General features: G+C 38.3%; 2 protein-coding genes across 4 annotated transcripts; one reads left to right on the forward strand and one right to left on the reverse strand.

Moving 5' to 3' along the window:
* The first annotated feature begins 1,599 nt into the window (after nt 1-1,599).
* Nucleotides 1,600-7,417, forward strand: yy1a (YY1 transcription factor a). 2 transcript variants are annotated; one of them, XM_088353764.1, is made up of 5 exons: nt 1,605-2,214; nt 5,450-5,600; nt 5,682-5,742; nt 6,553-6,711; nt 6,789-7,417. In XM_088353764.1, exons 1-5 carry the CDS (start codon nt 1,719-1,721, stop codon nt 6,969-6,971), a joined length of 1,050 nt encoding a protein of 349 aa, XP_088209890.1. In that variant the 5' UTR covers nt 1,605-1,718; the 3' UTR covers nt 6,972-7,417. The 2 variants fall into 2 exon arrangements, with proteins under 2 accessions (XP_088209888.1, XP_088209890.1); XM_088353762.1 differs by having other exon boundaries at nt 1,600-2,214; nt 5,450-5,742.
* Nucleotides 7,418-7,460: 43 nt separating this feature from the next.
* On the reverse strand, nt 7,461-22,437 carry tpp1 (tripeptidyl peptidase I). 2 transcript variants are annotated; one of them, XR_015852801.1, is made up of 14 exons: nt 22,349-22,437; nt 20,314-20,388; nt 19,941-20,080; nt 19,547-19,697; nt 16,213-16,334; nt 15,969-16,129; nt 15,631-15,829; nt 14,485-14,673; nt 14,222-14,294; nt 11,702-11,822; nt 11,453-11,614; nt 10,358-10,483; nt 9,341-9,585; nt 7,461-9,255 (listed from the first exon to the last, which is right to left on the reverse strand). XR_015852801.1 is itself a non-coding variant. In XM_088353761.1 (13 exons), exons 1-13 carry the CDS (start codon nt 22,357-22,359, stop codon nt 9,448-9,450), a joined length of 1,668 nt encoding a protein of 555 aa, XP_088209887.1. In that variant the 5' UTR covers nt 22,360-22,434; the 3' UTR covers nt 7,461-9,447. The 2 variants fall into 2 exon arrangements, 1 of the variants encoding a protein (XP_088209887.1); XM_088353761.1 differs by having other exon boundaries at nt 7,461-9,585; nt 22,349-22,434.
* Nucleotides 22,438-22,475: the final 38 nt, after the last annotated feature.

A 22,475-nucleotide genomic window follows, 5' to 3' on the forward strand; every position in this document is an offset into this window, starting at 1 on the left:
GTTGCATTTATTTTACATATCTTTCATTCACATGTATGAGTAACATCAGGACAGCCATTACGCTGATGTGGCAATCGAGGAAAATGAGTTTGACACCCCTGGTCCAGGCTGTCAAAATTTGCATGAAACAGTCACATTATAACACAAAGTTAAGAGCAGAAAGTATAGAAGAAATACAAAGTAAAAAAACTGAAAATACACAAAATATAATTTAAAAACATATCACATGTTTGACTCAACACAAGGGGGAAAATTCCATTTTCTAAATGAGTATGTCTGGGCTCCTCATTAGATTGACGGTGAGCTACTGGTAGATCACAGGAACGTGTTTTTAGTGCTTTGTATTTGATGGGACACGCTGCCATCTATTGGTCGAATGCAGAATGTTAACAATACACGTTTTTATTTCTTTGCGACATCGTTGGCTTTAAAAAAAACTGTCTTAAATTGATTTATTAACACTTTTTACAATTTAACTGTTGTTTTATTTTGATTTAATACATTTATTTTATTTTTAATATTGTCAGTAAACGCTGACATGAACAATTTTTTTTTTAAATTGGAACTGTCCTCAAATCTTTCATTTGAGCTAGTTGTTCGTTGAAGTCTGTACAGAATCCGCAAAACCTTTAAAAATAATCACGGTAGATATTTGTTTTTGTGATGGGTAGATCATTTTAACTTATTTTTAAAGCCCCAGTGTGTAATATTTGACCACTAGATGGCTCTGTATTATCTAATGTGAACGAAAACCAGTGCCCAATGCAGCAAGATGACAAAGATGGCTGCGACCTCTAGGTAGGGGTTCCACTGTGTAAAAGAGAAAATTCTCGAGCTGTGATTAATTATTTATAATAAAAAATTAACATCGGTATCATCAATGGTTTCATGTATTTTTGCTTGATATTCAAATCGATGTTTTTATTTTACTGATTGAACTTTTTTGTACCACTAGCAGGCATTAAATATTACACACTGTCCCTTTAAGTATGCTGGAAAAAGAGCGAGCATCCCCAGTCTGTATGATTTACGGCAGACCTATCAAACTGGCGGCCCGTGGGCAGGATCAGGCCCGCTGAGGGATTGAATCCGGCCCGCGAGACAACGCTAAAGGGAAGCGCACGAGAAAAACGAGCTGCAGGTTGAAATATGTCCACTTGCTGTTGCCAAAGCCCAGTGCTTCTTACAAACACTGTACTCGTTTCTTTCTCTCTCTCTTTTTCGCTTTCTTTCTTCCTCTTTGTGTCTCTTTCTCTTTACCTTCTTTTGTTCTCTCCCCTTCTATTTCTCTTTGGATGTCTTCCTTTCCCTCTCACACTATTTCTCCTTTTATCTCTTGTTTTTCACACTCTCTCTCTCTTCTTTTCTGTCCCTTTCTCTTTCTTTGTCCCACCCTTCCTACTATTCTCTCCCTCTTTCTCTTATTTCTTTCTCTTTTTTTTCGTTCTCTCTCATGTACTAGTCCAGCTCCCGAGAGAATGTTTGTTCTATCGTTGTGGCCCCCGAGTTAAAATGAGTTTGACACCCCGATGTACGGTATTTTATATGATGCTGATCCAAATCACGCGAGACTTGCTAAGTGGAGCAGAGTGGCGACGTGAGTACACGTCGTTGCCGAGTTGTCGGAGAGGGAGGAGGGACGCGAGTACACGCAATAGAATCCACCGTGGACTAAATAAGGTGGAGGGGGGGTGGCGGACAAAAATACTAAACCAGTCATGTCTTCGGGGGACACCCTGTACATCGAGACGGACGGCTCGGAAATGCCCGCCGAGATCGTAGAACTGCACGAAATCGAAGTGGAAACCATCGAAACAACCGTCGTCGGGGACGAGCACCACCAACCCATGATCGCTTTGCAAACGCTCGACGCGGACGACCCGCATTCGATCCTCCCGCACCAAGAAGTCATCCTAGTGCAAACCCGGGAGGAGGTCGTGGGTGAGGACGACTCGGAATTACACACAGATGACGGCTACGAGGACCAGATCCTCATCCCGGTGCCCGCCGTGGAGGAGGACTACATCGAACAGACTTTGGTGACAGTCGGGGGGAGAAGCTCGTCAGCGGCGCGGATGAGAAGGGCTGCAAGTGGAAAGAAAGCGAGTAAAAGGAGTTATTTGAGTGGGGCGGACATGGGCAGGAAATGGGAACAGAAGCAAGTGCAGATCAAGACGTTAGAAGGGGAGTTTTCGGTGACGATGTGGGCTTCAGGTAAGTTTTTGGAGTGAAATTTCTATCGTTGCTTTGTTCTCTGTGCGTGTGTTGTCGTTGCGAGGCCTCAGGCGAGGCCTTGTCTTCCGATAACCGTTAACGCACATTTTAGAATCGATAATCGTCATTCGGAGTTGGATCTAGAGTGTTTTTGTTTTTATGGGAAGCCATGTTTTCCGAGCCGATGGGCGCCGCCATATTTCGCGATGGCCGCCCGAAAAAATGGCGTTTATTTGGCCCTCGAAGATGGCGGCGAGTAGGCCTCTATGGCGCACTTAGCACTGGCGGAGGTGCTGCGTTCAAGTACCCGCGGATTTTACGCACTATTCAACGTCAATGGCCAGTGGATGAAACTTACCTTTTTATGACGTTATTATAGGGCTAAAACCCAACGCTTATGTCGTTTTCCCACATGTGCGCAAATAACCCTCTACATTGTTTTTTCATGTTTTACTGAAACAAAAAAAAATATCCCCCACCCGCCCGGACTGGTCTAAAAATATCCGCGCGGACCGGCTAGATAATATTTGTAGTAAAAACAATAACCATGATGATGCTACTAATAATACTAAATCCATTGTTAAATAACTTGACTACTGGGGATGTAGAAAACACAAATTTGTTTTCATCATGACAGTTTTACTCACGGTACCAGAGACGCAAATGAGATATACAGACTAAACACCGCTAGACGAGGGTAACGCCTCATTGCTGTATGTGATGATGAATGGAACTTGGGGATTTTAAATGAATACATTGTAAAATTACGTTCATGGTTTTCATTAGCGATGGCAAAAGGAAGCTCCATAAAAGAGTGAAGCCCTCAAGGGAAATGCTAGCTAAACGCACACACACACACACACACATAGGGGCTTCAAAATGATTCATTACCTCGACTGTGCCATCATGTGGACAGAAAGATGAATAACGTTCTTATGTAAAATACGCTCCGATTACAAAATTTATATATTATAATATTTAAAGAGTAGTGCTTATTCATTTTTATTTGAAAAAAAAAAACTTTTAAAGTTTTAGGACCCGTTTTCCCCCCCCCCATAAATAAAAAAAAAAACTATAACAATGTACAGATGAAGCAGGTTTGCATATAAGTTAGCAAATTCCTGAATTAGTCATGTGGTACACCCGCTTCGCGGGCCTTCGAACGTCATCGCCTATATCAATACACACCTCGACTCGCAGTAAATTAACCACTCCTCTAAAATACTCTTGGCACACGCTGCAGGAATTCGAGCCGAGGAGCTCACCACCTGTTTATAATGTCAATAAATGATCTTAATCATCTAGCTATTTATCTACCCTGGTCATATCCCTCGAGAGGGGTGATTGACAGCACGACAAACACATACAAAAACAAATGAAAAAAAAAGGGAAAAAGATACAAAAAACACTCAAAAAATTTGGGACCATGGCCAACCCAAATGCCAAACCCAAACAAGTTAAGCACCTAGGCACCCAAGTCGGTCATGCTTTCGTCCCTCCAGATGAAACAGGTTGCAAGAAAGCGGCCATGTCACTCGGGTCCGGGTGACACAACACACTCTTCTGTTCAACAGTAGGGGCCTGACAGCTTTCACTGGTTTACCCCTGCCGCATCATAACCTGCCCATCCCTTAGAAAGTGTCCAAACATCCCACTATCCTTTCACAATACCTCTCCACTCATTCCTATCACCAACAAGAGCTCTAGCTTCCGCTATATTTACACCTCTCAATCATGGACGCATAAATTCAATGACGCAGTACCGTGAGTAAAAACAGAGGGATGACATAAAATCAACACCTTTTCCTATGTGATCCCTAAAGGACTGGTTAGGATATGGTGCTCTCGTCGCCGCGATCCGCGTTGGATTCCTGTTGGATCCAATGTTGGACTGATAAACCACTGCTCAAATATGGTGTATAACCCCCCCACCCAAACCTGGTGTTCTTTGGGGGTATAGGAAATGTATGTTATACTGTGTGGTACAAGCAAAAAAAAAATAAGGCAACTTTTATTCCTTTCTGTGCGTCCCAATAGTTGCTGACCTCTACTCTATAGGACTGTCAGGAATATTGTGATAAAGTTCATTATTTTCTGTAATGCATTTAAAGAAAATGTGATTCATTACCAATCAACTTTATTGTTTTAATATTGCTGATTATAGCATAAACTCAAATATCCCATCATGAAATAATAAAATATCACTTAAAAGTTTATTAGCAGGCTGTAAGAATGAATTCTTTACCTTGATTGTTTTTTGAGTGCTCTGTCTAAATGCTTGATGTTTGCAAATTTTATTTTGGTAGCTGTATTGCCTAACATAGGGGTCAGAAACCTGCCATTTTGGTTCTTTAGTGTGGCTCTTATGGCTCCCTAAAACTCAGAAATGTTTTCAAATGTAAAAATATGGGAGGGGAATATATGGCGAGCGTGTGTTTTCGAGACAAACATTCTTAACATTTTCTAATACTTTATTAATATTTAGAATAAATATCAAATAAATGAAGTGAATGAGTCCCGCTCTTATTTTTTAAAATTGAAGTCATGTTTATTTGTTTAGCCCTTAATCACAAGAAACTTCAGAGGGCAGTGCAGACAATACACGGACAACACATTTAAAAACAGTTCTATGTAAGGTTCTTACTTTTTTTTTTTTTTCAGGCTCCAGACATGTTTTCTTTATCGCACCCGAGTAGCCCACATATGGTTCTTTTTGATTTTCTAGGAATTTTGGTTTTGATGTGACATGATGTATTAGTAGTCGACTGAGCCTAATTTAGGATGCTTATATCATTATTCAACATGAGGTAATAAACAGGTCTTGTCAGTACTTCACATTGCCACAAATTGGCAATGTCTTCCTTTAAAAAAACACTTTGATTTGTCTTTATCGTCAGTGATTAACGGTGTAAAACACTGTATGCAACGAGATTAAACATGGCACTTCAGGGTAAACCATTTAATATAGTGATTTTGAAGAGAAAAGAGTATCGGGGTTAATAGGCCCCCAAAATAAAATCACATAGTGCTTAGATAAGCTGTCCTATATTAATAATGCAATAAAAATAGTGTGTGTCATTTCAAAGGTTTGGGGGCCAAATTAAGATTGCTACTCGTTGATAATCCGTTTTAGTGAAAGCAGACATATTTTACATTAAGTCACATATTCCCTAATAATACAAAGCAACCGTTTTATTTCTTTTGGCTTTTATTGAATTCCAACTATGTGATTTAGATGACAAGAAGGGCATTGACCATGAAGAGCAAATCGCGGGTGAAAACTCTCCTCCTGACTATTCAGAGTACATGACTGGGAAGAAGCTGCCTCCAGGTGGCATCCCGGGCATTGACCTCTCGGACCCCAAACAGCTGGCCGAGTTTGCAAGGTATGGACAAATTCAGAGAACACTTGTATACTCTACTTCAATATTGATATACACTTTTACCGTGTGTTTTTTCTTTTGCAGAATGAAGCCAAAGAAAGTGAAAGAAGACGACTCACCTCGGACAATAGCCTGTCCTCACAAAGTGAGTGATATTTATTTTTATTATCCAATTACTTTTGTCTGTAATAATGCATATTTCCTAAAGGCTCCTTACATTTTAATTACCATATTTTTGGACTATAAGGTGAACCCCAAATTCCTTAGCCAGAAACTTGAGTGCACCCAATAACCCGGTGCGCTTTACATATACCGAAGAAAACTAGGAAATGCAAACAGTAATTATAGGTGTGTGTTACTACATGAGGTTTAACTTCCGCATCTGTGGGTTAAACTGTTACCAGCGAATGTTAGAGAATAAAAAAACAGTCTTTTAACAAAATATTTATATAATATTATTGTATATATGCATACTAACCAGCAACGTTAATAACGCAAGGGTAAAGTGGAGACACTAATCTATCAGAATGCAGAACAAAAGACAGTATGTAAATCATTGTTTCTGGCACAATGAGTAAAAAATAAGTTTCTGTGATAAAATCAAATACATTTTCGTGTGTAATCTCTAGATCAATACCAGTCTTGTGATTGTTTGTCGGCACACTGTCCCGATCTGGGTTTGATTCCCAGTTGCACACCGTTTTGCGACGTTGATCAGCAAAATTGATCAAGCCCAACGGTTATACACAAATATAGACTGTATAGTCACAATTTCATGTGCTTCTTGGTGCGCCTTGTGTGTGAAAAATATATGTGGGGGGTGCCTTGTAGTGCGGAAAATATTTTCTATCAATGGAAGCTGTAGTTTTTTATTTGAAGCGATTTGTTTTGGATAAATTGCTATGAGTGGTGCAGTGTTGTAGAATCTGGAAGTTAACTTTTTTTTGATCGTCAGGGGTGCACCAAAATGTTCAGGGACAATTCTGCAATGAGGAAACACTTGCACACCCACGGACCTCGCGTACACGTCTGCGCAGAATGCGGCAAAGCCTTCGTGGAGAGCTCCAAACTCAAAAGACATCAACTTGTACACACAGGAGAGAAACCTTTCCAGGTGGGACGCCTTAGTTGCAGTGTTTTCTGACACGGAACAAATATTGTTTAAACACATCTGTTTCTTTCCGTTCCCAGTGCACATTTGAGGGCTGCGGCAAGAGGTTTTCCTTGGACTTTAACCTGCGCACGCACGTACGCATCCACACAGGAGACCGCCCGTACGTGTGCCCTTTTGACGGCTGCAACAAGAAGTTTGCCCAATCCACCAACCTCAAGTCTCACATCCTCACGCACGCTAAAGCGAAGAACAATCAATGAGCGGATCTACGAAAAAAAAAAACGGGGGCAGATAGTCGATGTCCTGTGCAACCTGCTCGATTGCAAGATATGATTGTCCCTTTGTAACATTCTTCAACACTTACATTCAACAGACTTTGTCCATTCAAGTGCGGAGATGGGAACACAGAACTCTTTGTACTTGATTCTATTTATACGCGGACGTCGAGCTGAAATGTTTTGCGTTGAATGTCAAAACATTTGCGGCGAGCAGCGACCCTTTTTCAATTTTGTACTCAAGTGTGCATATTGTACACGGAATTTAATTAGTGCTGTGATGATTGACAGACTTGCTGATCTGTTTGATGCTTTGCAAATGTCAAAGTGGGATTTAATTATTTTTGTTTTGTACAATGAGATACAAGTCATGTTGTAGATATTAATCAAGTGGGTATCCATAGATTGATTAAAAACAATTTCCTTATAAATTGTTATTTGACTTAATTTTCAACTACATTAAGTGGAGAAAAATAGCAACAAACACAGTTTATTGACTCCAGCAAAGAAAAAATGACTGCGCAGCAGTTTTCTTGTTTGCATTTCCTTCAACAATTCACACAAACAACCACATGGAGATCACAAGACAACAAACCTTTGATTTTCTGTTTATGTAATTGTACTTAAAAAAATACGGTGCCTTTACACGGCATGAGGCTATAAGACCGCGTAAAACCAGCCCCCGCAGGACCGCTTTTTGTTTTGCACCACATTCAACATGCAATCATGTCAGGAAAATCCCAAGTAATCAACAATATCATACAAAAAATCTGATTTTTTTTGCATCTCTTAAATGGCAGAAATAGGTCAACTGGTTTGAATGTGTATGTTAAGTAAAAGTTGTTTACCAAAAAACTGTTTACCAATCCATTTTGATTTGGGCTTATAGTACCTTTACTGTAATAACTAGTAGTGCCTTATAAAAATGGTTTTTATTTTATTTGATCTATTCTTTACAGAAATCCTTCATTTATTGCAGTTGATGAAACCCAGAAACTCCTGCAATATGCAAAAATTCGTGAAGTAGTCCCCCTGTCCCTATTTTTAACATGCACTCTGCCAGTACCACGCTCACAGCGAATATGCGATCAGGGATAATATATCGCGACCGGATGAGTGCAGTTAACTTTTTGGCGGGCAGAATGGCAAGAAAGAGCCACCAGGCCTGTCAAAAATGCACTCTGCTGGCTTCCAGTCTCAGTAATATGCGATCAGGGATAATGGATGTGGGAACTGTTTTCATCCCACGATGCAACGAGGGCGTGAAGTATGTCACGTGAAGTAGTGAAGGATAACAGTATGAAACCCTTTTCTGAGGATTGATCAACACGGCAGTGATAATAGTTTTTCATTACATGGTGGATAATCAACATCTAAAATTTAAAGATAATAACGAGTTGATTGTGGTAAGTGATCTGTCATTCTTTCATTATTTTTGGCTATTGCATAGATGCACAACTGTATAATTCAAGTGCAGTGGAGCCATTTAATTAAACTACAGCATTTTCCAGACTATAATGCACACCTGCAAACGGACTTTTTCCAAAAATATTTCAAGGCGCTTGGAATTAAAACTACTTCAATAAATAGTTGCGTAAATAAGGTCAGAAAATAAAACATTTTTCAAAAAACTACAAAAATGAAATGATTAATTCATGAATAGGGCAGCACAGCACCACAGTGGTTAGCGTATGTGCGGCACAGTTCTGAGGTCATGAGATCGAACCTTTCTGTGGGGAGTTTGCATGTTCTACCCGTGCTCGCGCGGGTTTCCTCCCACATTCAGAAACATGCATGTCAGGTTAATTGGCCAGTTCAACTTGTCCCTAGGTGTGAATGAGCGAGTGAGTTGTCTGTCTCTGTGAGCCCTGCGACTGGCCGGCAACCAGTTCAGGGTGTCCCCTGCCTGCTGCCTGAAGATAGCTGGGATGGGCTCCAGCACCCCCAGGACCCTACTGAGGATAAGGGGTGAATGAATAATTCATGAATAAAACTAAGTAGATTTTCATTGTAATGATCTATTTCCAATTTCATTGAAGGATAATTCAGTTCTTAATTTTGTCTTTTTTTTACTACAACCCTTAACCTTTTTGTTTATCTTGTTAATTTTCTTGGATCAAGAGGATTGCACTTTCTATTTTTTTGTGCATTTAACATGTTACGATGACAAATTAAATTTACCATGCTTTCTTGGAAAATGTGATTTTAGATGTGCCTTATAGTCTAAAAAATAAAGTACAATTGAAAACATTCAACCTTTGAAACTTCCCTATTGTTCTCAGCTCAGGGATGCTGCTGGAAATGTGAATTTCCCTTCGGGGATGAACAAAGTATCTATCTATCTATCTATCTATCTAAAGATCCGAATGTCTCAATCATACAATATAAAAAGAAATTTCTTAAAATCGCACACCAAATTCATGTCGATTTCTAGTACCTTGTACCCAAGTGCAGTCTGACTTTACTTGGCTAGTGCAGCCAGAAGTTCAGGGTAGTTTGGGGTACCCCAGCCTGTCACGGGGTCCCACGATGGTGCGGCGCAGAATCCTTGACCTTGTACCTTCTCATCGAGGCACGCCAAGTGGCAACCTTCAGTTACCTGCGCACAAACCACAGGTAGTATCAGACTCAGATTTTATATTCGCTTACAAGAAACTATTTTTAAATACAGCGATACCTCTTTATGCGAGCACCTCAAGACACTTGAATTTTGTTATACGAGTTTGCTCAAGATACAAGTTACGAGCATTCCCCGGGGCTGTAGAACCACCAGAAACAGCTCCATTTATTGACACTTGCCTTCCGCATTTACATAACGATTTGAAGGTGAGGAGGTACAAATCTCCTGTGCAGTTTTTCTTTAAAATACCTTAAGGAAGTGAAAATGTTGATTGTCTAAATAAAAGAGCAAAACAAAGTGATGTATAAAAACGGGTGCAGCCAAAAAAATATTAAAGTTGTGTTGTAAAATAATCAGTATGTTCATTTAAAGGTACAACAACTTAAATTTAAATTAACAATGAGTACGGTCAACTCCTCCAGAATCTCCCCTCCTAATCCACCTCTGCATTATGCACACCTTCGTTATAGCGACTCATAATAAACTTACATTTTATCTCATTACCGTAATTTTTAAATGCTTTATTACTATTTGAATCTGTTCAAGAAATCAGGAATGTGTTTAGCTTATAAGTTTGAATTTGATCCTTTTGGAAGGCCAGGAACGGGGCAATTAATTATTTAATATCGGGAGAGATTCCCTCGTTGCACAAACAATTTGAGCTACGAGCATGATTCTGGAAAGAATTAAGCTTGTATGAAGGGGTACCACTGAATTTAACAAAAATGATGTGTTGGGGATGTTGACGGACATCAAACAGGGCCTGTCCCTTGAGCTTGTAGAGACGAGGATTGAGAAATCCGAGGACGGGAAGACCCTTCGTCAGACGTTTGTCGTTGATCAGAGAAAACATCCCACCCACAACTGGAGTTGATGCCTGGAATCACAATGATAGCTTCTTTAGTTTATTTTTAATCACCTTCTTTAGTGTGGAGCAGCATACAAGGCCTGAATTATCAAATAAACTAAGAAGGGGGCGTGAACATAATGTTTTTGAAATATTAAAAGGGGACAGTGATCATTATTTAGTGGTTAAAAAAACAATACTGATATAATAAACAATAATACATGAACTAGCATGTATACATGCATCTATTAAATAAAACTTGTACAATACATATTTTTAAAAAAAAATGTAATTTATAAAAACAAATTTCATATTATATTGCATTTTACCCACTTTAAACATGATCTTTTGTTAAGAATTGTTGGTCCTTGTAATTATTTTTCACATAGGTCAAGTCAGGCATATCTATTAAATGACATTTATTGCTGCTAAAAAAATAAATTTCCACATTTATACCTAATTATTAATAAAATTATAACACATTTGGTTTAGAGAAACTTTATTTTTTTCATTAATCATTTGTTATTTTTCATTATTTTCATTAATTTTTACATGATTTCTATTATTTGATCTAAAAAATAAATAGTTATGTTTCTTTCAACTACTATAGTCCCATGTTTATCGAGGCTGCCAGATCTCCAAAAAATGAGCTCTGCCATCCCCACTTGCAGCAATATGCGATTGGGGATAATGGTTTGCGGCCGCATGAGTGCAGTTCACTTTTAGGTGGACAGCATGCAAACAACACCAAGCCCGACAAAAATGTGCTCTGCTGGCCCCCGCTTGCAGCAATATTGGGGGAAATGCATCTTGGATTTTTTTTTTTAACCCATGATGCACTGAGACCACAAAGAAGGAAGCTCGAAGTAGTGAGGGATTTCAGTATTATTTATGAATTTATTATTATTAATTTAAATCATTTTTATTTTGGCCTGTTTTTTGTGTCCTCACAATTGATATGGTTCAGGTCAGGTCCGTCAAATAAAAATAAAAGTTTACCGACGTTCCAGACACCCAAGGCATGGGTAATCTGTTAATGACCACCCAGTAATTATCCGACAGAGCGGCCATATCGGGGTACGCCCTCCCGCTGGTGTTGAAGTATGACTTGGGAGGGAGAGTGGCCGCTATGCTCTTCAGGTACTCAGCCACGGCGCTGACCTAATGGAGAGAAGCGTGCAGTATTTTTTCAGTTCAACTCGACGGCTGCCGATGCGCTTAACAGAAAGTTTATTTCGTATTGCTTACCTGGTAATCGGGCATCTTGAAGACGTTGCTGAAACCTCCTCCGCTGATGTAATCGGTTACTTCGTAAGTTAGTTTGAAAGGATTCTTGAATGATGTTCCACCGACTGTTGTGACATAAGGGCTGGAAAAAGTTTGTCCTTTTAAAATACAGTATTTAAAAACATTACGAATTTATTACAGGTACATTAGAGATAAAACAAACAGAATGAGGACCAGCTTCTTCTTAAGAGCCGTAACCACTCTGAACTCCCATCTTCAGTGTCCATGAGCACAATGTACAGTACAAATGCCAGTGTGAAAATGTACATTTCTTATATATCAATAATATATTGTGGGTTTTTTTTTTTACATTGGAATCCTTTTACACATCTTTATATTTTTAATTTGTTTTACTTGCTCTGAAAGGACAAGCCTCCCAATTTCATTATACTACAGTACTGGGTGTCCATAAAGTTTCTTTAGCATTTCAAAAAAGTTTTTAAAATGCAGTTGATCAGATATTTTATTTAAATTGTTTTTATTGTTTTCAGTGTTTATTAAAGTTTTGTTTTTTTTAAAAATCACACTGCATTTGTGGATTCCCTCTATGTTCCGGTTCGAAGCCTTCGCTCTGATAATGCTGGTCAACTAGTGATCCCGAGAGCCAAGAAAAGATCCGCAGGTTTGAGAGCGTTCTCCATTCGGCTGTGGAATGCTCTCCCCCTGAGATTCGAACTGCAACCTCAATGGAAATGTTTATATCCAGGCTTAAAACACACTTCCATTCTATAGCATATGAATAACCTATATTTTATGTTGACAATATCTGTGTATTATTTGGTATTGCAACATCTGTTGCAGCCTAGTCATCCTGGATGGGGGATTACCTCATGTGCGATCCCTTCTCAAGGTTTCTTAATTTTCCTCATGTTGAGGTTTTTGAGTTTTTCCTTGCCCTCGTGCAGGTTTTAGATCAGGGGATGTGTAATACTAGTCTGTGGTTTGCAATAATCTGTGGTCTGTGCAGCCCTTTGAGACTCTTTGTGATTAAGGGCTATACAAATAAACATGACTTGACTTGATACTGTGATCACACCAATGTCCCATTTCTGCAGTCCAAATTATTGAAACTGTTATATCTAGTGGAGTTTTCCAATTCACAACTACTCTTTTAAGTGAACAACGATGTAAGGTTAGAGAACATCCAAAAAGTATTCCCACTGAAAGAAGGAAGCTTTAACTTGAGCGGATGTAGTACCTTTTAAGATACAACCAGTGAGAACCAACAGGAAAAGTATGTGTGTGTCTGTATATGGAGTTAAACTTTGGAACAAATGACAGAATGAGCTCAAACAATATTCAAATATTCACCTGTTCAAATCCAGATACAAAAAAACAATGTAAAATGGGGTCTGAATGATATTTAGAGATTCGAACCATTATATAGACAATGGAAGGTTTAAGCCAATAATTAACTTAGTCATAATTACTATTATTATCATTCTTGTTGTTATTGTCGTTTGTATTGTGTCCGAATGATATTGAGTGATTAATAGCATTATGGAGCTAATAGATGGGTAAAACAAATACGGTAAATAATTTATTATTATTATTATTATTGTCGGTATCCAAATGTTAGCAAGCAGAAGCCTTATACAGTAAATAGATGGGTCAACTTAATAATTAGGCTGGTTATTATAACTTATGATCCCTATTATTTTTGTTGTTATAATTATCGTTATCAACTATATAAACTATCCTTATTGTTTAATGTTTTTATTGTATTGGTGTCACCATTATATTATGTACATTCATTAAATTATAAATCTATTTTTATATACAAAAAAATAGGTGAAAACATATGTTGGTGATCATGGTTAAACCTAAATAAAAAAAAACACATAAATGGAGATTCAATAAAAAGAACACAAAACAGACATGTACTGCACAACTCATAGTTAGGGTAGATAAGTGGGTGCTTTGATGCTCAGCTGTTTACTAAACAATGTTAAAAGCTAGAAACATACACCTTCGCTAATAAAATATAAAGGTTCAAACTTTATTTTGATACTTCATATGCCTATATGGCTACAGAACTAAATATTCTGTAGGCCTTCAAAAAGGAGTAAAAATGGATTAAAAATTGGCTGGCACTGGCTCTCAATTCGAGAAAAACCTCTGGCATTGAATGAGTTAAAGATATCCTTTATCGAAAAAGATAAGGGACATTACTGACTTAAAGAAAAGTATTGCTGGTGCCATTGGCACAAATGATTGAACTACACTACAGTGAACATGGCAAGAAAGTACCGTTTTGATGTGCTTCCTGCAAATAATGGTGCCCATGTGGAAGTGTATTAATAGAGGTAAAAAATATAAAAAATATACATTACTAGACTCTGAATACAATACAACAAATCTGAATGAGATATCTAATCAATTGCATTTTTAATACATTTTTTAAACTGTAACGAGACTTTATGGACACTCCTGTATAATGACAATAAAGGCCATCCAAGCATTCATTTGAAAAGTTTTTACCTTGAGGCAGGAAAACTTGGCCTGAAAGAGTTCTGTCCCTTGGCCATGTGCCAGCAGCCGGCCCCACTATCACCTAAATGCAATATTGGTCTAGTTATAAAACATCTCAACCTTTTGTACTACATGAACAATGGACAGTATTTGACTCAAAAAGGGTTTCAACACATTCTTTACAAAGGTAAAAAAATACATCTTAGTCTCTGCACTCAACAGTATGGCTATAATTTAACATGCATTTAAAACTTTCCTTTCAAATGACTGACCGGAAGCAAAAAGCAAGGAGAGGCCCCTGACACCAGCTTTCATGAACTCTGTGTTGATGCGCCGCATATAAGCAGTGGACAAACTGTCCTCGTCGTCGCCGTAGCTGATGGTGTGCACCCAAGGCAGGTCAGACATGTTGCTGAGTAAGACTACCCACTGGAGGAACGGTTCCTGGGACTCGTGACGACCTGGAAGTTGGATTCAGCGTGTTAAATTACGGGAGTAAAAATTCGACCGCACGCAAGAAATACCAAACCAAACCAAAACATGCTGACAGTGGCTCAACAGCTGATTCCTCAAATGTAAACATAACCGTAAATAAAGACCTTGTTGAGTTGTATGTGCTATTTTGAAGAAAGAACCAAAATTAAAGTGTCAAAAATGCCAAAAAAGGCATGCCAAATGACAAAAAAACGCACTGATAGACAGCAACTGGACGGCAAATGTAAAATTTTTGTTAAAACAATAGGAACTCCTCCAGAACAAATTAAAACACAGATCACCAAGAGGATTCAAGACCTGGACATGTAAACAACTGAACACACATGATGTTGGATCATCTCTTTTATATAATCTTTGTTATTATATCTATTGTGATTTTGTGATGAGAGTATATGATTGATGTAAATGTATTAATAAAAAATATGTGCAAAGATGACATGTAAATGATGTAAATGAATAACAAATAAGTGAAATGAACATTCTTAAAATGTATTATCCGGAATGAATGAACCCAACTGTTCCAAAGACTTATCACAGTTTTGTCTAACAAGATATGTTCTTTATAAACATGTATGAAAGCTTTGCAGAAGTATGTAAAGAAAATTGAGGACAAGTGGGAAGGATTTTTTTGTTTGGTTATTGTTCAGTTAGAGAGTACAGAGGAGTATGATGTGAAAAGAATAATTGATCAGAAATTGTAAAATACTGTTTATATCCTGATTCAATGATTTGCTCAGGTTTATAATGGATCAACAATTGATTGTTATAATGATGTAACATATGATAATTCATTTATATGATTCAAAGAGTGGCTAACGTTATTTTGGGGACGGTCTCTTAAAAGCCTTTGGTTTTAACCTGTCATCCCTTTTTATTTTTTTCCCCTACCTATGCCTCAAAATGCAAAGTCTTCGATTACAGACCTGGATTAGTGAAGACCCACGTTGAGATGTTGGCCCCCGTGCTCATGATATACTCCACGTCCAAACTGGCCTCTATCCCGGCCTTTCCAGAGCCCTGCTTCCCCACTACGCGGTCTACCTTGGACAGATGCTGGAAACTCCTGCCATAAAGGCTCATAAACTCTGCCAGGTCAGCAGGGCTGTAATACTGCTCCAAGAACTACAACAGAAATGACAGCACACGATGGTATGAACCTTCTACCTCCTGAGAAATGTCAAGACCTTGCTACATAAGAGCAGAACAATGTGAAAATGATGACCCACTTTATACTTAAATATTTCCGAAGAGAATGTTTCACCTGAGCTACAGCCTGGCTGTTGTTCTGAGCTGACCCAACATCAGATGCAGTAAGATTGTAGCGGGCCCTCAAAACAGCCGGAGTCACACCCAAGTGAAACGAATTAGACGAGACCACGGCAGGCTTGTGTTCTCTGGGAGGGAAACGGTGCAGGCCTCCCACTGTCATAAAAGGAGATCCAAAACAAATTCAACATCACTTGATAGCTGTTGGCCATTTCAGAAAGTAATGAAACAAGGCTGACCAAAGTCGAGGTGTGGCGCGATATGATCTGGGACGTAGTAGGGAGCCGAGGACCTCACAATGGAGTAACCATCTCGCAAGTAACGTTGGAATCGGCTGCCTGGAAGAAGAACTTCTGCAACCCTTAAAGCACAAGCCAAAACCTAAACCATTTCCCAAGTACAGATTCTAAACATAATTATTTACTACCATTGACAGCTGTAGTTGTCAAAACATCTATTTTAACTGGGCTGACAATGAATGTACTAGTTGACTCCTGTGTCAAGCCCGTGTTGTCATGGTGACAATGGTCAGGTAAGTATGGATTTATCGATTTAACACGTAAGAAAGGAGAAGTACTAACCTAAGGAAGAAGTGGATTATTGGGGCAAAAAACTGAATTAGAATTTTCTTTAATGTTATTAATAACATTGTGTACAATAAGCTTAGATATGCAATTTAAAAAAAAAACAAGCTTAAAGACAAAAAATATATGTAGGTTAAGTAAAAAAATAGAAAAATCATTCAGATAAGTAATAAATGTTCCATTAAGTAATCAATTTGATCCATTGAAAAAAAACCCATCCGGATTGCTTGATTTTCAAATAAATGTGTAAAAAAATGTAATTTGTTATAAAGGCCCGTTTGTTTGTACTCACCATCTACTTTAATTTACTCTCTGAGTATTACCCATTCAGGCGATTCAGAAATGCCCATTAATACAGTCATATATTCATTTAAAATAATGGATTACAGCTATGAGAACTGTATCATTCACATTTACCCATCTGCTTCCTGCAGCTAATTTATTTCTTTTTTCCTTTAAATTAAAAGTTTATGACTTTACGACTCTGCTTGAAAAGGTTAACACTGGTTAGCTATGTAAACCAAAATATGTATCACATTGGGTTACCCAATGAGAACACTCTAGTGCAGGGGTCTCCAATGTGGTATAAGCATTGTTCCCTCTAAGCTGTGTGCACTCGCCAGACCTTAACGCACATAAAATCCATCATGAGCATTAACAACCAGGGCTTTGAGATTGCAAATTGAATTCACTAGCAAATTCAGCCAAAATTACAGTGCATGCAGGCAAAAACAACATGGGTTCCTCTGCAGAGTTTCAAGCGCGGTATTTAAGTCAATATCAACACGAGATTGAGTAAATGAAAGCAAGCGTGCATGTGAGCTTGCGCCAAGTAAGAGGGTGGGGGACTAAATAGGCAGCAAGGGGAATGGAGGAGATAATTTTTACAATATATATTATTGTTTTTTTTTTTATCACTAAGCCAATAAAATAGAGAGAAAAGTGTGGTGGACTTTAATGATCGCCTCCATAGTTAGACTACGTAGCTCTGTGACCATTCTGACCTACTTGAGTACGACAATGTTGCCATTCAAGTTTCTGTCTTTTTTCAGAGAAGTCTTTTTTGGCTAGGCTCACTAAAAAGAGCCAGCTCTTTCAGCTCCCAAACGGCTCTTCAGATTGGATGAAAGCAACAAAAACATATATTACCAATTATTATGTAACATTATGCACCAAAGGACTAAAAATTGGGGGGGAAAAGCAAAACAAAACAAAAAAAAGACAAAAATGGAAAAAAAAGAAACAAAAGAAAAAAATGCAAAAAGGGGAAATAGAAGGAAAATGGAAAAAGCCAAAAAAATGAAAGAGTGGGAAAAACAGGAAAAAAGAAGAAAATCTAGAAAAAAGGAAAAAGCTAGAAAAAAAAGGCAATGAAAATATATTTATTTGCGTAAATGTTTTCAGGTTAAAAAAAAGATACAGTAGAACCGCAGGTTCAAGAGAGTTCTCCATTCGGGGCGGTGTTGTGGAATGCTCTGCCCTCTTGAGATTCGATCTGCAACTTCAGTGGAACTGTTTAAATCTAGGCTTAAAACACACTTATATTCTATAGCTTATGAATGACCTATATTTCATGTTGACAATATCTGTGTATTATTTGTTATTGTAACATCCCTTGCAGCCTGGTCGTCCTGGAAGGGGGATTACCTCATGTGCGGGCCCTTCTCAAGGTTTCATTTTCCTCATGTTGAGGTGTTTGAACTTTTTCCTTGCCCTCATGTGGGTTTTAGACCAGGAGATGGTGTAATAATAGTCTATAGTTTGCAATAATCTGTGGTCTGTGCAGCCCTTTGAGACTCCTGGTGATTAAGGGCTATACAAATAAACATGATTTGGAAGTAAAAAGGAAACGAGAGAACATAAGAAGAAAGATGGAAAAAAAAAGAAATAAAAAAGTAGGGAAAGGAGGGACCATAGCAGCTAAGTAATTATGGCAAAATTAAGCCCCACAAAGCAGTAAAGCCCTGCAGGGAAATGCTTCACACACACGTAGGGGCTTCATTATGAATCACTTACTCAATTACGCAATCATGTGGACAGTGGACAATAGTGTATAACATACTTGGTGTACTAAATAAAATAATGGAGTGTAAATCATTATTTGAATACAAATTTTATATATATATATATATATATATATATATATATATAATATAATATGCATATATTTGATATTTGAAGAGTGTTTTCACATGAATTGTTCTGTGTTACTTTGCGCTTATTCAATAAGTGAAAGTGTGAACTAAGAACTAAAATAAAGTACAAAGTTTATGTACTCAGGCGAAGTTGAGGGGGATCCACAGAGTTACATTTCCGGTTTTCTTTTGAACTACTCTCAAACTCGTAAATCATTTTCTGAATCAGTCACGTGGTACACTCACGTTGCGGGGCTTCAAACGTGACCGCTTACATCACCAACCTTGATACGTGGTTCTAAAATACTTGGCACAAACTTCAGGGATTTGAACCGAGAGGCATATCACAACCCCTTAAGGTCAGCCTAAGTGCCCACGGACCTGTTCTGAAAATAGCTTAACAGTGCTGAGTCATTGTCATTTTCTAGTAAAATTATTTTTTTAGTGGTTGTCCGAGTTTGTTTAACACTACTTCTAATAATTAGCCTGATTGTAAAACAACATAGTAATAACATGATAAGTTATTTTGGAAATGCACATCAAAATGGGTTCCCTTTGCGCTAATTAGAAACATAGAATAGCTCTCAGCTCCAATAAGGTTGGAAACCCCTGCTCTAGTGAATATTGATATGTATTTTTCCATAAATTATAGCTAGAAAGATTAATAGGACTATAATTTTAGAAGTTCAACTGGAGCATTCTCTAATGATTACTGGTAAAAATGCAGAACATGAAATTGATTTCAACAGAAACAAGAAGTGGAATAAAACAATCAGCACTTTTTCAAACGTAAAAACCGTCAAATGTTTAGCAAGAGAATAGGAAAGAAAAAATTCTTAAAAAGAGATCCTTACTCTCTAGTCAAGGTGCACTGTAAAAAGTCCTGCGTGTGAACCGTCAAACAGTTTGTAACGCCATGACTTTGTAGCCAGCCGTGCACCACTTTTTGGGACTCGTCAGAGGGTCGTACCAGGGAGGCCACTTCATCCAATTGGAGATATTTTCCTGCAGAGGAAGAATTGTATCTGTGCAGTTGTGCATCATCGATTCATCAAACCTTAGCTAAGAACCTTTATGGAATTATCAGTCACTTCATAGTGCTTTTTGGGTTTTTAATTCATGAAAATAGATTTTGGAGTAATGCACTATGGAAGTGGTTTACACACTCAATACTGTTGGTTGCTGAAAAAATACTGTTGGTATTTAATCAGGGGCAAGTACGCCAAAAATGCGAGAATGGTTGTGTACCATACTGTGGCGAGTCAGGGTCGGACACCAGTTTAAGTGTCTCCTCCAGCACATCAACGTTCTGCTGAGTGAGTGCAAAGGTCAGCTTTAGTTCTTCGGTTGGCCCGAGCCGACCAACTCGGGTCCAGTCTGCAGTTACACTGAGGGAACCAAAAGATAGGAGATAGGGGAAAGTCAAATGTTGCCGAAAGAAAATAGAAAATAGATCAAAATGTTTATGATGTCTTCGACCATGTCTTTTGATGATGTAGATTTGTTATAAGAATTTGGGTAGACACTATTCAAGATATTGGTCAGAAAATGTTATAATCAAAATGTTTGTGTTTTTTTAGCAATGGAAAAACATTCATTTAAAAAAAAAAGAAATACTCACAGGACATTTTGGTCATATTCCAAGTATCCACTCCAGACCGAAGGACAGAATAACAATGACATGACCACAGATAACCTAATAAAAATATTAAATAGATGCAATCAGAGTAAATCAGGGATCACAGCCTTTACGTTTTTAATGCCCCCAATAATCAGGTTGGCGCCTTGCGTGGCTGCACGGCCGCTAATGGTGTGCGAGTGTGTGTGTGAATGGGTGTGAAGCACATTGTAAAGCGCTTTGGGAAGTCTTCATTGACTTGAAAAGCGCTATATAAATGAAAACCATTTACCATCATGTCATCAATATGCAGTAGCTATGTCATGATTAATTACCAAGTTTTGAATAGTAGATGTAGGGTTAAAATAGGTTCAACCAATACAACATCATGCCAGTTAAAAAAAAACAACAACAACACCATAACCAATCACTGGGAAGCTATTTTCAGAACCACTCCGCAGGCTACTTAGGTGGTCCTATGAAGTTAGTTGACTGTAAAAATTTAAATAATGCATGATAAACTAATATATAAATATATATATATATATATATATATATATATATATATATATACATATTACTATACATATATGCTGCTCAATTACCACACGGGTAGGCTCACTCAGTAAGAAAATAGTAATGTACTCATTTATACATTTTTTAAAGTTTACGGTCACTTCCTGTGTGGAGTTTGCATGTTCTCCCTGTTCTTGTGTGGGTTTCCTTTGGGCCCTTAAGGTTCCTCCCACATTCCAAAAGCATGCATGTCAGTTGAATTGGCCGGTACACATTGTCCCTAGGGGTGAATGAGCCAGTGAGTTGTCTGTCTCTGTGCACCCTGCGGCTGGCTAGCAAACAGTTCAGGGTGTTCCTTGCCCACTGCCCGAAGTCAGCTGGGATGGGCTGGGCTCCAGCATCCCCGCAACCATACTGAGGATGAGCGGTGCAGATAATGAATGGATGGCTATTTTAAGTAAAATAATTATATCATTTACACACAAACACACGGATGTTCTGTTGGTAGTATACAAAATCATGCATGGACTTGCTCCTTCATATCTTTCAGATTTAATTTCCCCTTATGTTCCGGTCCAGACCCTTCACTCTGAAAATGCTGGCCTGCTAGTGATCGCAAGAGCCAATAAGAGATCCGCAAGTTCGAGAGCGCTCTCCTTTCGGGCCCTGGTGCTGTGGAATGCTCTGCCTACTGAGATTTGATCTGCAACCTCAGTGAAACTGTTTAAATCTAGGCTTAAAACACTTCCATTCTGTAGCTTATGAATGACTATGTTGACAATATCTGTGCATCATTTGATATTGCAACATCCGTTGCAGCCTGGTCATCCTGGATGGGGGATTGCCTCATGTGTCCTCCCTTATGAAGGTTTCTTCATTTACCTCATGTTGAGGTTTAGAGTATTTCCTTGTCCTCATGTAGGCTTTAGATCATGGGATGGTGTAATAGCCTGTAGTTTGAGGTAATCTGTGTTCTGTGCAGACCTTAGAAACTCATTGTGATAAAAGGCTATACAAATAAACATGACTTGACATAAATAATGAGGAAGTGCAAGAATTACGACTGAATAACTGAAGGGTGTTTATTTAACAGACTGAAATAGTAAAACTATTATAACCGAGAACTCGTACATTCACCACAATGTATGTAGTGACAAATTTCGATATTCCAACAGCAACAAAACCACTTTAGAGGACATACAGTAGGAGTTGTTTAGTTTGCACAATTACATGTTTTGACTTACGTACAAGATTGTGTTACATTGGCGTTTGGAAAATTAAGTTTGTTACAAACAGAATGACTCAATTTTTGTTATGACCGCAATTTTATTTTCATGTATTTGTTTTTAGGGACAGAGAAGTGCCTTTGCTGGATTTAGCTAGCGGCGACCGTGGGGATACGGAAGTAGGTCATGTCTCTATAGAAAAAAACACTTCAAAACAGCGCGTTCAGTATAAAGTAAGAAGGACGTTATTTTTACTAAATTAAGTATAAAAATAATGATTGAAATAAAACACTTACAGTGTCTTCATGATGTCCTCCGTGTGAATGCCTGACCTGACAATGAGTGAACTCCGAGGACAAGCTGCTTTGATCACGTGATTGGTGTCACGTGATCGCCGACCCACGAGGACACTTGAGCCTTGTT

Source organism: Urocampus carinirostris, chromosome 15, assembly GCF_059441175.1.
Source record: "Urocampus carinirostris isolate Australia breed hairy pipefish chromosome 15, RoL_Ucar_1.0, whole genome shotgun sequence".
In the NCBI taxonomy this organism is placed as follows: Eukaryota; Metazoa; Chordata; class Actinopteri; order Syngnathiformes; family Syngnathidae; genus Urocampus; species Urocampus carinirostris.

What these genes read in the sequence shown, in the direction of transcription:
- yy1a (XM_088353762.1), top strand. Translation starts at nt 1,719, where the DNA reads ATGTCTTCGGGGGACACCCTGTACATCGAGACGGACGGCTCGGAAATG. An exon ending in CAATAGCCTGTCCTCACAAA is followed by an intron (nt 5,743 to 6,552) that starts GTGAGTGATATT and finishes TTTGATCGTCAG; the next exon opens with GGGTGCACCAAAATGTTCAG. An exon ending in CAGGAGAGAAACCTTTCCAG is followed by an intron (nt 6,712 to 6,788) that starts GTGGGACGCCTT and finishes TTCCGTTCCCAG; the next exon opens with TGCACATTTGAGGGCTGCGG.
- tpp1 (XM_088353761.1), bottom strand. An exon ending in CGCGCCACACCTCGACTTTG is followed by an intron (nt 16,130 to 16,212) that starts GTCAGCCTTGTT and finishes CTTTTATGACAG; the next exon opens with TGGGAGGCCTGCACCGTTTC. An exon ending in ACAGCCAGGCTGTAGCTCAG is followed by an intron (nt 15,830 to 15,968) that starts GTGAAACATTCT and finishes TTTCTGTTGTAG; the next exon opens with TTCTTGGAGCAGTATTACAG.